This window comes from Schistocerca piceifrons, chromosome X, assembly GCF_021461385.2.
Source record: "Schistocerca piceifrons isolate TAMUIC-IGC-003096 chromosome X, iqSchPice1.1, whole genome shotgun sequence".
NCBI lineage: Eukaryota > Metazoa > Arthropoda > Insecta > Orthoptera > Acrididae > Schistocerca > Schistocerca piceifrons.
Window position 1 is genome coordinate 54,244,676 of NC_060149.1, and position 13,951 is coordinate 54,258,626.

Below are 13,951 nucleotides of genomic sequence, written 5' to 3' on the forward strand. Positions count from 1 at the left end.
GCACATCAGTAGCAGACAAATTGCGCGAGAATAGGGAATCTCAAAAACGTTGGTGTTGAGAATACTACATCAACATCGATTGCACCCGTACCATATTTCTATGCACCACGAATTGCATAGCGACGACTTTGAACGTCGTGTACAGTTCTGCCGCTGGGCACAAGAGAAATTACGGGACGACGACAGATTTTTTCCACGCGTTCTATTTAGCGACGAAGCGTCATTCACCAACAGCGGTAACGTAAACCGGCATAAAATGCACTATTGGGCAACGGAAAATCCACGATGGCTGCGACAAGTGGAACATCAGCGACCTTGGCGGGTTAATGTATGGTGCGGCATTAATGGAGGAAGGATAATTGACCCCAATTTTATCGATGGCAATCTAAATGGTGCAAATGTGTGCTGATTTCCTACGTAATGTTCTACCGATGTTACTACAACGTGTTTCACTGCATGACAGAATGGCGATGTACTTCCAAAGTGATGGATGTCCGGCACATAGCTCGCGTGCGGTTGAAGCGGTATTGAGCAGCATATTTCATGACAGGTGGATTGGTCGTCGAAGCACCATACCATGGCCCGCACGTTCACCGGATCTGACGTCCCTGGATTTCTTTCTGTGGGGAAAGTTGAAGGATATTTGCTATCGTGATCCACCGACAACGCCTGACAACATGCGTCAGCGCGTTGTCAATGCATGTGCGAACATTACGGAAGGCGAACTACTCGCTGTTGAGAGGAATATCGTTACACGTATTGCCAAATGCATTGAGGTTGACGGTCATCACTTTGAGCATTTATTGCATTAATGTGGTATTTACAAGTAATTACGCTGTAACAGCATTCGTCCTCAGAAATGATAAGTTCACAAGGTACATGTATCACACGGGAACAACCGAAATAAAACGTTCAAACGTACTTACGTTCTGTATTTTAATTTAAAAAACCTACCTGTTACCAACTGTTCGTCTAAAATTGTGAGCCATATGTTTGTGACTATTACAGCGCCATCTGTCACAAAATGAAAAAAGTGGTCCAAATAAAACATTCATACTTCTTTACGTACTACACGAATATGTAATAAAAATGGGGGTTCGTTTTTAAAAAAAACGCAGTTGCTTCCGTTTGATCTATGGCAGCGCCATCTAGCGGGCCAACCATAGCGCCATCTGGTTTCCCCCTTCAAGCTAGACAAGTTTCGTTCTTTGTAGTTTTTTCGTTTGACGCTTATTTCGTGACATATTTGGCCCTGTCACGATCAATGGACCACCCTGTATATCCATGCTCACTCTCAACGGCCTCTTTTCATAAACAGTGACAGAAGAGGGCAGTTTAAGCCCTGTGATATGGCCTTCACTATTCATTAAGCAGTTTCTTGCAGAACACTAGCGTAGAAGTAAACGTGAAACACAGAAGACAGGATTGTGAAGTGAATGAACACCCGTTAAAAGCAAAAACTACAAATATCGGCCAGAATAACTGATACAGTTAAGACGAAGTTACTGCAGAATGAAGAAAGACGTATAATTTGGTTACAGTAGATAAACTGTCATTCACTCGTGAGACAGACCGTCATACGCGAGGACGTAAGTTGAATCATAGAGTTTCGAGTAAATATGGCGAAAAAGCTCTTGCCTCCCTGTGGAACATTAACGCGATTTCAGAGCACGAGATAATTTTTTGGTACATAAGCAAAAATGTATTATCTGCGGGAGGGCGGGTTTACGTTACCTGTACATGTCGGCCTTCCACACACTTTCGGGTCCTTGAGGGGATCTGAAACAAAATAATCGTACATTAGTAATGGTAATAAAATGCTATTGATTGTAACTAGGAATTATTTTGCGGGAAAGACAAATGAATACAAAAAGTAAATAAAAAGCTGTAGCCCTTGAATTTTTTTTTTAAATTGTTTATTCATCCACAAAAGTAGTACCGTACGTTCACCGACAACCGCTTTCTGACTAAACAAAAAACTAAAACAATCTAGATATAAAAAAACACAAAAATAAAGTTAATTATTATAAAGTGAATCTGTCATGCCGCGTAACTGTCGCGGTAGTTAATTAACAGATTACTGAATGTTCAAAGAGACGTGACATCAAAACTGAGCTGAACTTTCATCACATCAGATTGTAAAATAGACAGAAACAACAGCAGGCTATTGTGAATATACTAATAACACCATGTGGCTACAGTTGAGTCAGCGAAGTGTTTCGGGTGATAGCTAAAAACAATGTTAAAATTGGACGAGTAATACCCAGTCAAATTTCTAAAAAAATAATCACGAAACTACTACAATGCCCATAATAGCTCGAATAAATGCCGTTATCCAAAAAAGGATGACATAACAAGGAAGTAACAGAAAGTATAAAAGATTTTCTCCTAAAGTATCCTAAGTTTAAATTATTTTGCCGAATAAGGTATTTAAAAACTTTTCAGTAAATTTTTTAAACACCTTTTTATGTTAACATTTTAAATTCATATTAGCAGGGAGTAGTTTAAAGTAAAGACATTTTATGCTACGATGTAAACATGTAAAACAAATGTTTTGAGATGTAAATATGTGTTTTAGAAATTGATAGTCTCCTACTATCAGAGAATGTACAATTACTTAGAAAGTTCAACACCATTCGAACTGGTATTTCATTCCAGGCACCCATATATTGAAGGTGAAGAGGACAAGGAACAGACAGTAGTTTAAAGCAAATCATGCTTACCTCCATTACCAAACAGGCAAATCACTTATGACTCAAGATGTGTCCTATCAATCGATTCCCTTCTTTTAGTCAAGTTATGCTACTTTTTTTCTTCTCAGTTCGAATTGATACCTCCTTAGTTACCTGGTCCATCAAACCGATCTTTAGTATTCTTCTGCAACACTAAATCAAAAGATTCTATTTTTTTCTTGTCAGAAATGTTTATTGTCTACGTTTAGGTTGCATACAAGGCTGCACTAAAGGAAAATACCTTTAAGAAAGACTTCTCAACATTTAAATTTATATTGCAGATGTTAATATGTTTCTCATTCTCAGAAAAGGTTCTCTTGATATTGCAAATTCCCAATTTACATTTTCTTTAGTTCTGTCACCATCAGATGTTGTTGTCCAAATAGCAAACCGCGTTTACTATGTCTTGTCTCTGGGTACACATACCGGGTGGTAATAATGAAAGTTCAGTTCCTCACAGAGGTCCAGTGTGGGCTGTTAGATATTGTAACGCGTTAATGCGGAATCGATTTGCGCTGAAAAAAAAATTGTTCCAATTTTGGCCGCCAGGTGCAAATCTGGCACTGTGAATGCAAGAAAGGCGTATTGAAATGTTCCAATATGTAATGAATTAGAAACGGGACGTGCGCAGAAAAGGTCAAACAAGTGAGAAAGGCATAATGTTGATTTTATTATTAACCGCTGCTTACACAATTCGTTCAATATGAACGCCAGAGACTCCAAAGAGATACTGTACAGTGCCAGATTTGCAACTGGTGGCCAAAGTTGTAACAATTTTTTTCAACGTAAATATGTCCCGCATTAACGAAATAGCATATTTACCAAGTTTCGCAACCGTACGATAATTATAGCCCACACTACTCCTTTGTGAGTAGCTGCACTTTATAACCGCCCGGTATTAAAGTAAAAAAATACGTAATGGAAGATTCGTACCCATGCTGACGAGCTATAATTAAAGCTTTCTGTCAACAACTTTGCCGAATTCTATACAACGAATTTTCATAAAACAACAATGGGTTCCATTCGCACGTATAAATCACATTACGGATAGAAAAATCTAATGTTTTTCGAAACAGAAGGTAAACTAAAGGACGGGATTTTGAACATTGTTTTCAGAAACTACGTCGTAGAGGTAGAGGGACAGGTCCTCTGATAGAGCGTCGCGCAGATTCAAACGTGGAAGATGTAGAGATAAGCGTTAGCCGTATCGAAAAGCCATTAAGACTGATACATACAGCAACACGCGGTCACGATCGATCTCTCCTTACGTTCTATACTGAATACATAATACAAGGGGCCGTTCCGTTCTAGCTGCCGTTTGTCCTTGACTGCCGAAGCGGCGGCGTGTCCCTTGCGGCTAGAAGAGAAAAGGAGGCCGGAGTTTAAGGTCCCGTCTACACGGAATTTATTAGACGGAACACTGGCTAGGATACAGAAACGTGGAGGAAGGGATCGGTTGTGGCCTACATACCACGAAATTGGAATACAGTTCCGCTGATAAAATAGGTCTCATGGACGACGTGTAAAAATAACAGATCCTTATCGCTTACATAAGCTTTTCAGTGTATTTTTAATGCATTTAACATTCAAATGTGTTGACTTTCGTTGCGGTTAAATACCTCCTTCGGAACAAAATCTTTTACGGGTCGTGGAAAGAGTAAACTTCCGTTACTCGGCACGTCCAGAGACCGAAGTCGTGTAGTAGTTTGCTGGAGGACCGGAATTCAGATTCTCGTCAGGCCATTTTAATAGAGATTTTCCGTGGATTTCTAAATGTCCGCCTCAGTAGACGATTGGGCACCGTGTCTGAATCCCATGTGGAAGACTCGTGTTCAGTTCACGTTGGTGTCAAGAATTTTCGTTAGGTGACAGGACTGGAACGTCGTATACTCAGTTAACGATGCAAGATGAGGAGCTACTCCAATGAAAAATAGCTAGCAACAGTTGCGAGAGCGACGTGCGGAGCCCATGCTCACCCGAACGACGCCACTCACACATGATGGCTGAGCGGCTGGTCACATCGCGTATCCTCAGGTTGGGATCGCGGAGTTAGTGCATTTCGTAAATAAGGAGAAAGACGAAATACTTCCGTCGCAAAGAGCAAGAAAGGCTTCTTTTACCATCCGTGTTTAACACCGTTATCGATTTAAGTAGTTTATACAATGTAATTATGTGTATGTAACTATGAAATGTTTGGTCATTAATGACTAATGTCTTTGAATTGCCAGAGGGAAGTGAAAGTTTGTGATGGATATTTAAAAAAAAAATTAACAGTGTGTTTAAATAGTGAAACTTTATAAAATATGCCTGTTTATAAAAGACAAATTCTATGTAGAAAACTGGTTGATACTTAGGGAAGTTGTATTATAAGGAAGGAAAAGAGGTGTAGGGAACCCCATCTTCTACGAAAGTGGATTGGCGCGGGAAAAGGTGGGAGAGGCGGTCAATCTGGGCGGCAAGCGAGAGAGAGCACACTAGGCAGTCAGTGGCCAGCAGTTGTTCAGTCAACACCGCGGGAGCCAAGTGAGGAATTCAGAAACCGATTTATGATGGAATGGCCTCGGATGTGGTTTCGGCTGTAAAATGGTGCTCTCGCATTTTGGAATGGCTCTAAAATGATTAATACGTCGCCAAGATGATTTGAATAGGGCGTGAAACCGCCAGAGGTGAGTCCAGTTAGCCGCCACGCGCTTGCCACCACTACTGCGGCACTGCTTCATCAACTTTGGAAATCAGATATGTTGTGGTTGGCAGGAGAGCCAACACCGTGTTACCAGAGGAAGCCGAAAGGCACGCGTTTTAGCTCACGCACGCAGGCGTGAGGTCTGGAACAGGACAAGGAAATTAGAATTTAGAAAAAACGGACGTAGCTGGTGGAATACTTAACTTTAATCCATTAATGGTGAACGTCGCTTTTGACGGTACATTATTCACAGTATCAATAGTAACTGGTAATGGCGCCTTGCTAGGTCGTAGCAAATGACGTAGCTGAAGGCTATGCTAACTGTCGCCTCGGCAAATGAGAGCGTATTTTGTCAGTGAACCATCGCTAGCAAAGTCAGTTGTACAACTGGGGCGAGTGCTAGTAAGTCTCTCTAGACCTGCCGTGTGGCGGCGCTCGGTCTGCAATCACTGATAGTGGCGACACGCGGGTCCGACGTATACTAACGGACCGCGGCCGATTTAAAGGCTACCACCTAGCAAGTGTGGTGTCTGGCGGTGACACCACAAGATATGTATACCAGTATGAACCAGTATGCTTGTGTGTGAGTGTTTTTCAATAATATTTTTCAGTTATAAAAATTCGTGTTTGAACTTTGAAACTGTCCTGTTCATGAAACCATACAGGGTCCTATCCTAAACGTGCTGAAGACCGAGCGTCTTGTTTATGAAGAACCACTAACTTGTTTTTATTTGAATGTGCTTAAGTTTCAGTGTTAAAGCATATAAATGTTGCTAGTTAAATTACTTATTTCACAGGTAAAGAAAGAGGCACATAATTTGGAACTTACAAAAAAACTTTATTTTGCTTTGCATTGTTTCTACTTTGAATGTGCCAAAGTCTTAGTGCTAAATGGTATAAATGTTGTTAATTAAAATCGCTTGCTTCAAATGGTTCAAATGGCTCTGAGCACTATGGGACTCAACATCTGTGGTCATAAGTCCCCTAGAACTTAGAACTACTTAAACCTAACTAACCTAAGGACATCACACACATCCATGCCCGAGGCAGGATTCGAACCTGCGAGCGTAGCGGTCACGCGGTTCCAGACTGAAGCGCCTTTAACCGCACGGCCACACCGGCCGGCGAAAATCGCTTGCTTCACAAGTAATGAAGGAGGCACACAATTTTGAATCTACTTGAAACTTAACTTTACCTTGAACTTATTTCTGAAGTTAATTAAGAATAATGATAGTGTAAATTGCTATAAAGCATTGAAAGATAGCCGCGCGGGATAGCCGAGCGGTCTTAGGCGCTGCAGTCATGGACTGTGCGGCTGGTCCCGGCGGAGGTGTGTGTGTTTGTCCTCAGGATAGTTTAGGTTAAGTAGTGTGTAAGCTTAGGGACTGATGACCTTAGCAAAGTCACGTAACGCAAGAAAGCGTGCACAGGCTACTTTTACTCAAACTAAACATAAATGACTTACAAACCATTAAAGTCAAGTTTTACGATTATGCTCTATTGCGAATCTGAAGGTAGTATACAAACCCTCAGAGTTGATAAAAAAATGACGCAATGCGTTTCAGACGAACTATCAAATGGCTCTGAGCACTATGGGACTTAACTTCTGAGGTCATCAGTCCCCTAGAACTTAGAACTACTTAAACCTAACTAGCCTAAGGACATCACACACATCCTTGTCCGAGGCAGGATTCGAACCTGCGACCGTAGCGGCCGCGCAGTTCCAGACTGAACCGCCTAGAACCGCTCGGCCACAATGGCCATCAGACGAACTTGCGCATGATATAAACAAATCTATTAAAAACTGAACTCACGTCAACAATAAATTACATTGAGGTGACAAAAGTCATGGGAAACCTCTTAATATCGTGTGGGACCGCCTTTTTCCTGGCGCAGTGCAGCAAGTTGATGTGGCATGGACTCAACAAGTCGTTGGATGTGCCCTGCAGAGATATTGAGCCATGTTGCCTCAGTAGTCGTACGTAATTGCTATAGCGTTGCCGGTGCAGGATTTTGTGCACGAACTGACCTCTCGATTATGTCCCATGAATGTTCGATGCGATTCATGTCGGGCGATCTGGATGGCCGAATCTTTCGCTCGAATTGTCCAGAATGTTCTTCAATCCAATCTTGAACAACTGCGTCCCGGTGACATGGCGCACCGTCATCCATAAAAATTTCATCGTTGTTTGGGAATATGATGTCCATGAATGGCTGCATATGCTCTCTAAGTAGCCGAACGTAATCACTTCCGATATTACAATGCCTGTGTTATTCCGAATTACGATGCGAGCTTCTTTCAGAGGTGCAGCCATGTCCGAAGGAACAGGTACTGACTGCGGCGACTGCAGCCGTTATGAAGTTCATGAAATGTATTCGCAGTTGCGAATATGGACAACCACCTTCTGCATAATGGAATGACGACAATGCAAATTTGTGCCGAACCGGGATTCGAAGCCAGATTTTCCGCTTTCGCTAGCGGTCGCGTTACCATTTGACTATGCGAGCACGGTTCGCGGCCCGACCCAAACTTCTACATGCCGTCAGCCATGTGTCTACAACCGGCACTCGTACATGCATGCACATCCGAAGGAACTTTGTATCGGAATTCCACAGGCTCTGCAGTATCATACACTCCTGGAAATTGAAATAAGAACACCGTGAATTCATTGTCCCAGGAAGAGGAAACTTTATTGACACATTCCTGGGGTCAGATACATCACATGATCACACTGACAGAACCACAGGCACATAGACACAGGCAACAGAGCATGCACAATGTCGGCACTAGTACAGTGTATATCCACCTTTCGCAGCAATGCAGGCTGCTATTCTCCCATGGAGACGATCGTAGAGATGCTGGATGTAGTCCTGTGGAACGGCTTGCCATGCCATTTCCACCTGGCGCCTCAGTTGGACCAGCGTTCGTGCTGGACGTGCAGACCGCGTGAGACGACGCTTCATCCAGTCCCAAACATGCTCAATGGGGGACAGATCCGGAGATCTTGCTGGCCAGGGTAGTTGACTTACACCTTCTAGAGCACGTTGGGTGGCACGGGATACATGCGGACGTGCATTGTCCTGTTGGAACAGCAAGTTCCCTTGCCGGTCTAGGAATGGTAGAACGATGGGTTCGATGACGGTTTGGATGTACCGTGCACTATTCAGTGTCCCCTCGACGATCACCAGTGGTGTACGGCCAGTGTAGGAGATCGCTCCCCACACCATGATGCCGGGTGTTGGTCCTGTGTGCCTCGGTCGTATGCAGTCCTGATTGTGGCGCTCACCTGCACGGCGCCAAACACGCATACGACCATCATTGGCACCAAGGCAGAAGCGACTCTCATCGCTGAAGACGACACGTCTCCATTCGTCCCTCCATTCACGCCTGTCGCGACACCACTGGAGGCGGGCTGCACGATGTTGGGGCGTGAGCGGAAGACGGCCTAACGGTGTGCGGGACCGTAGCCCAGCTTCATGGAGACAGCTGCGAATGGTCCTCGCCGATACCCCAGGAGCAACAGTGTCCCTAATTTGCTGGGAAGTGGCGGTGCGGTCCCCTACGGCACTGCGTAGGATCCTACGGTCTTGGCGTGCATCCGTGCGTCGCTGCGGTCCGGTCCCAGGTCGACGGGCACGTGCACCTTCCGCCGACCACTGGCGACAACATCGATGTACTGTGGAGACCTCACGCCCCACGTGTTGAGCAATTCGGCGGTACGTCCACCCGGCCTCCCGCATGCCCACTATACGCCCTCGCTCAAAGTCCGTCAACTGCACATACGGTTCACGTCCACGCTGTCGCGGCATGCTACCAGTGTTAAAGACTGCGATGGAGCTCCGTATGCCACGGCAAACTGGCTGACACTGACGGCGGCGGTGCACAAATGCTGCGCAGCTAGCGCCATTCGACGGCCAACACCGCGGTTCCTGGTGTGTCCGCTGTGCCGTGCGTGTGATCATTGCTTGTACAGCCCTCTCGCAGTGTCCGGAGCAAGTATGGTGGGTCTGACACACCGGTGTCAATGTGTTCTTTCTTCCATTTCCAGGAGTGTATTTATCTGCCGACACCAGGTAAGCGACTTTTAAGGGAAATGTGTCTCCTGTACGGGAATATACTTTTTCTACAAAATTGTTCAGATGTGTACGGAAGATGTTGGTCTGCTCCCAGTCTGACGGATGTGCAACATCAATTGTCGATGGAGGAGCCCCTCTCATTAGCTAGTTGTTCATGTTCTTACGTGGGAATATGGTCAAGGAAGGGCATAGTGTTCAGAAACACTCATACATGCAGTCACCGTAATTGCACCTCACTCAGCAGAAGTAAGGGCAGCAATCTGTCGCCTTTGCTTCCGTCCAGTAATAAGAGGATTTTCACTTTGTACGACTGTTAATCCCGTCTCATCTACATTGTAGATCCGGTCAGCCCGAAAATTGTGTTTTAGGTAAGCCTCCTAAAATACATTACAGAAAATTTCAACATTTACTTTATCAAATCCTATAACACGTGAAAAATAAGTTCAACAGGGCTTACATAATGAGACAGTCTTATTATTACATAGAAAAGATAGATCCACCCAAGCTCTTCCTGCCTCTGTATTCTTAAATGGATGTTTTAGACCATTCCCTGTCGCTGAATGGTAAGCCATTAGTCTTAGGTTACCAAATGTGAAGCCATGAAACATCTCTTTTACGTGAAGAAGCTAAGACCCCAGCGCCTTTTCCAGTTCTGCGCCTAATACAGAGTCTTCCAGTTTTCTGAGAAATTAATTTTGAAGGAGAACTTCAGCCTTGCAAAATGCGTATAATGTCGATCGTGGCACATTAAATACTTCTGCAGCCTTCACTGTCCCCATAGTTTTACCTCTGACTGCACGAATCACCTTGGTCATATCTGTTTGATTCCATTTCTTCCTCTTTCACTGAAGTGACAAAAAGTAGTGTGATAGCGATATGCACACACACAGATGTCGGTACTGTTGCGTACACGAGGTATAAAAGGGCAGTGCACTGGCTGAGCTGTGACGATCCCCAGTTCGATTACTCCCTCTTCCCGGATGTCCGCGATCGAACTGACACCTCTGTCCCTCCCCTCGCACCTGGTTTCCAGAACTTGGACAACATTGCACACACGGAACTCAATGCCCCTATCACTACACAGGATCTCATTGCTACACTCCGCACAAAACGCAACACTGCTCGAGACCGATGACCTCTGCAGTCTGGTCCTTCAACCCCACGATCCGAGCAACCAAGCGCAACACCGCTCCTGGTCACGATCGTGTCACCTACCGCCACCTTCGTGAAGCTCCTGCCTCTTTCCTCTCCACCCTGGTCAGACTCTACAATGTAGTCCTGTCCACCGGCTACTACCCCGACCTGTGGAAAACCTCCCGTATCCTGATGTTCCTTAAACCCGGTAAACCACCGTCCGCCGTCTCCTCCTACTGTCCCATCAGCCTTACCTCGGTCTTCAGCAAGGTCCTGGAATCCATCCTCAGCCAACGCATCCACCAGCATCTCTGCCAGCACCGCCTCCTTCCCGTTACCCAGTGTGGCTTTCGACCATCCTGCTCTTCCGATGACCTTCTCCTCCACCTCACTCATCTCCTTTCCAAACAGCTAAAATCCCGTCGCTCCGCAATCTTCCTCTCCCTGGACCTCGAACGTGCCTATGACCACGCATGGCATTCTGGTCTCCTCTTCAAGCTCCAAACCTTCGCCCTTCCCATTAACTACATCCGTCTGATCGGCTCCTTTCTCTCCCACCGTCCTTCCTACGTCACCATCCATAACACGGATTCCTACACCTTTTTCCCTCCGCCGGTGTGCCCCAAGGCTCCGTCCTCTCCCCCCTTCTGTACCTTTTGTATACGTCTCCAGTTTGCCAGTGACACCGCCTTCCTAGCCCTCGCCCACACCCTGCAGCGTTCCCAACACCTTCTCCAATCCCATCTTGACCAGTTCACCGCTTGGTGCAACCAGTGGTTGCTCAAGGTCAATCCCTCCAAAACCCAGGCGATCATTGTAGGCAAAACCACCCCTTCCTTCCGCCTCCTCGATTTCTATTTCACCATCTATGGCCGTCCTATCGCCCTCACCCCCACCCTTAAGTACCTTGGCGTCACCCTCGACCGTCGCCTCTCCTGGACCCCCCACCTCCAGACAATCCGAGCCGAGGCACGGTCCTGACTCCATCTCCTCGAGCTCCTTTCTGGCCATATGTGGGGTCTGGACCCCTCCACCATCCTCCACACCTATAAATTCCTCATCCGCCCTATCCTCTGTTACGCCCATCCTGCCTGGATCTCCGCCCCCCCCTACCTTTTACAAATCCCTTCAGATCCTTGAACGCCATGGTCTCCGCCTCGCCTATCGCATCCGTCTCCCCTCCCCCATGCAGATTCTGTACGACCTCATTCCGTTCCCCCACCTCCTCCTTTTCCTCAAACGGATGCGGATCCTGTACACCTCCCGAAAACTCGATTCTCCTCACCCGCTTGTTTCCCCCATCCTCTCCCACCCCCGCACGCTGCCGTGCCTGTATCCCCACGTCCCACCAAGTCTCCATCTCTCCACCCTCCTTACCCTCTCCCAAGGTGGTTTCCACCAGCTTCCTCTCCCTGATGATGCCCTCCTCCCCTCCATCTACCCCTCCTACCAACTTTGATCCTCCCTCCCTCTTCCTGTGTTTGCTCCTTTGGGCACCCTCCCTCCCTTCTCTTCCCCCTTCCCTCCCTCCTCCATTTCTCCCCACTCCTCCCCCGGGCTTCCGCTCCCCTGTCCCTCTACTCCTCCTCCCATCTCCTCAGCCATTGGCATCTTTGTTCTCCCCTCTCCCCCCCCCCCTCACCCTTCTTCCCCTCTTGGCAGGTCCCCAGACTCGCACACGCTACGTGGACATTCGCGCGCCGGAGATCATCGCCATTAGTGTCTCGTGTGTGTCGTCGTGTTTAGTGTTCAGTGTTCACCGTCACACTCCATCGTTCACCAGCGCCATCGACATCCTCAGTGTTTGTGCGTCGTGTCAACAGTTTGTAGTGTGGATTGTCATCGAGTGTGAACGGCTTCATGTTTTTTATGTTCATGTGTCTCCTGTTTTTTCCCCGCCGTTTTGTTCCAACTCATGTGTCTTCTCTGTTTTATCATTGTACTATCTTTGGCTGAAGAGCGGCGTACTGTGCTGCTGCCAGCCTACCTGTTATTATACGGGTATTAAAATCACAATAAAGAAAAAAAAAAAAACTGAGCTGTCATTGGTACTCAGGTGACCGACGAGAAAACGTTTCCCACGTGATTTAAGGCCGTACGATGAGAGTTAGCAGAATTTGAATAGTAGTTGGAGCTACGAGCATGGGACATTCCATTTCGGAAATCGTTAGAGAATGCAACATTCCGAGATTTATAGTGTCAGGAGTGTGCAGAGAATACCAAATTTCAGGCATTACCTCTCACCACGTACAACGCAGTGGCCAACAGCCTTCACTAACGACCGAGAGCAACGGCGTTCGCCTCGAGTTATCAGTGCTAACACACAAGCAACACTGCGTGAAATAACCGCAGAACTCAATGCGGGTCGTACGACGAACGTTTCCGTTACGACAGTGAAGCGAAATTTGGCGTTAATAGGCTATGGCAGGAGACGGCCTTTGCTAAAAGCACGGCATCGCCTCCGGCGCCTCCCTTGGGGTCGTAGTTCATCGTCCGACAGGTGGCGTAGCTGTATTTTCCGCTACAGATAAGAAAATCTTCACTGCTGGTCACATTCACGCCTCGTCAGCAGTATGCTCGTCACATCTGAAGATGTCGATCCCGTGCGGCGATGAAATATTGTGAGAATAGCATAACAACATCCGGCTCTTGTCCGAGAACAATTTCTACAATTCATTGGTTTTCTCACCACACACTATCAGTTACAATAGTATTGGATTTATTTATTTATTTCGGTATTTATTAAATACGTTAGCTTTTATGTGAAATGGAGTTTCATTACATACAGTGTATTTGAAATATTTGTAGCCACCAGCAACTATAAAATAAAAAAAAACAAAGAATAATACTAAGGAATGATAAAAATAATAAGAAATCTAACCCTAAAAATGAAATTTCATAATGCAAAAGGAACTACGCTACGAATAGTAAACAAAAGAAGAAGCAACTAACCCACATATTGCCGCCACCAGCCCACTGTTTACGCGAGTTTCTTTGAAATACTCCAGGTCTGTTCACATGCTAGCAGTGGCTGTTACTATACTCAGTAACAGTGCAGTACAAGAACGCCTACTAGCAACGATATATTCCATCAAATCAGTTGAATCCCAACTGGCTTCTAAAGTAAAATACGATTGTAAATATGACAAACACTCTGCTGCTTGTATTTTCTAAACAAACGAAACTGCGGTAACACATTAAAAGTACTGTTACATTAAAAATGCTACTGCTTATCATTTAGGAAAAGGTTCAGGTGCCGTCAGCCACACAGCCTGCGGCTGCTCACGTCGACAGTAGTCCTAAGTTATGAAAACACAAAAATGCG

The 13,951-nt window shown here is 45.7% G+C and overlaps 1 protein-coding gene across 1 annotated transcript in view; it reads right to left on the reverse strand.

Moving 5' to 3' along the window:
* The window catches only part of LOC124722172, an 830,020-nt gene that overhangs the window by 743,965 nt on the left and 72,104 nt on the right, over positions 1-13,951 (reverse strand). Inside the window, exon 2 of the mRNA XM_047247373.1 lies at positions 1,735-1,779. Coding sequence (XP_047103329.1) covers positions 1,735-1,779 — 45 coding nt within the window. The remainder of the gene's footprint in view (positions 1-1,734; positions 1,780-13,951) is intronic.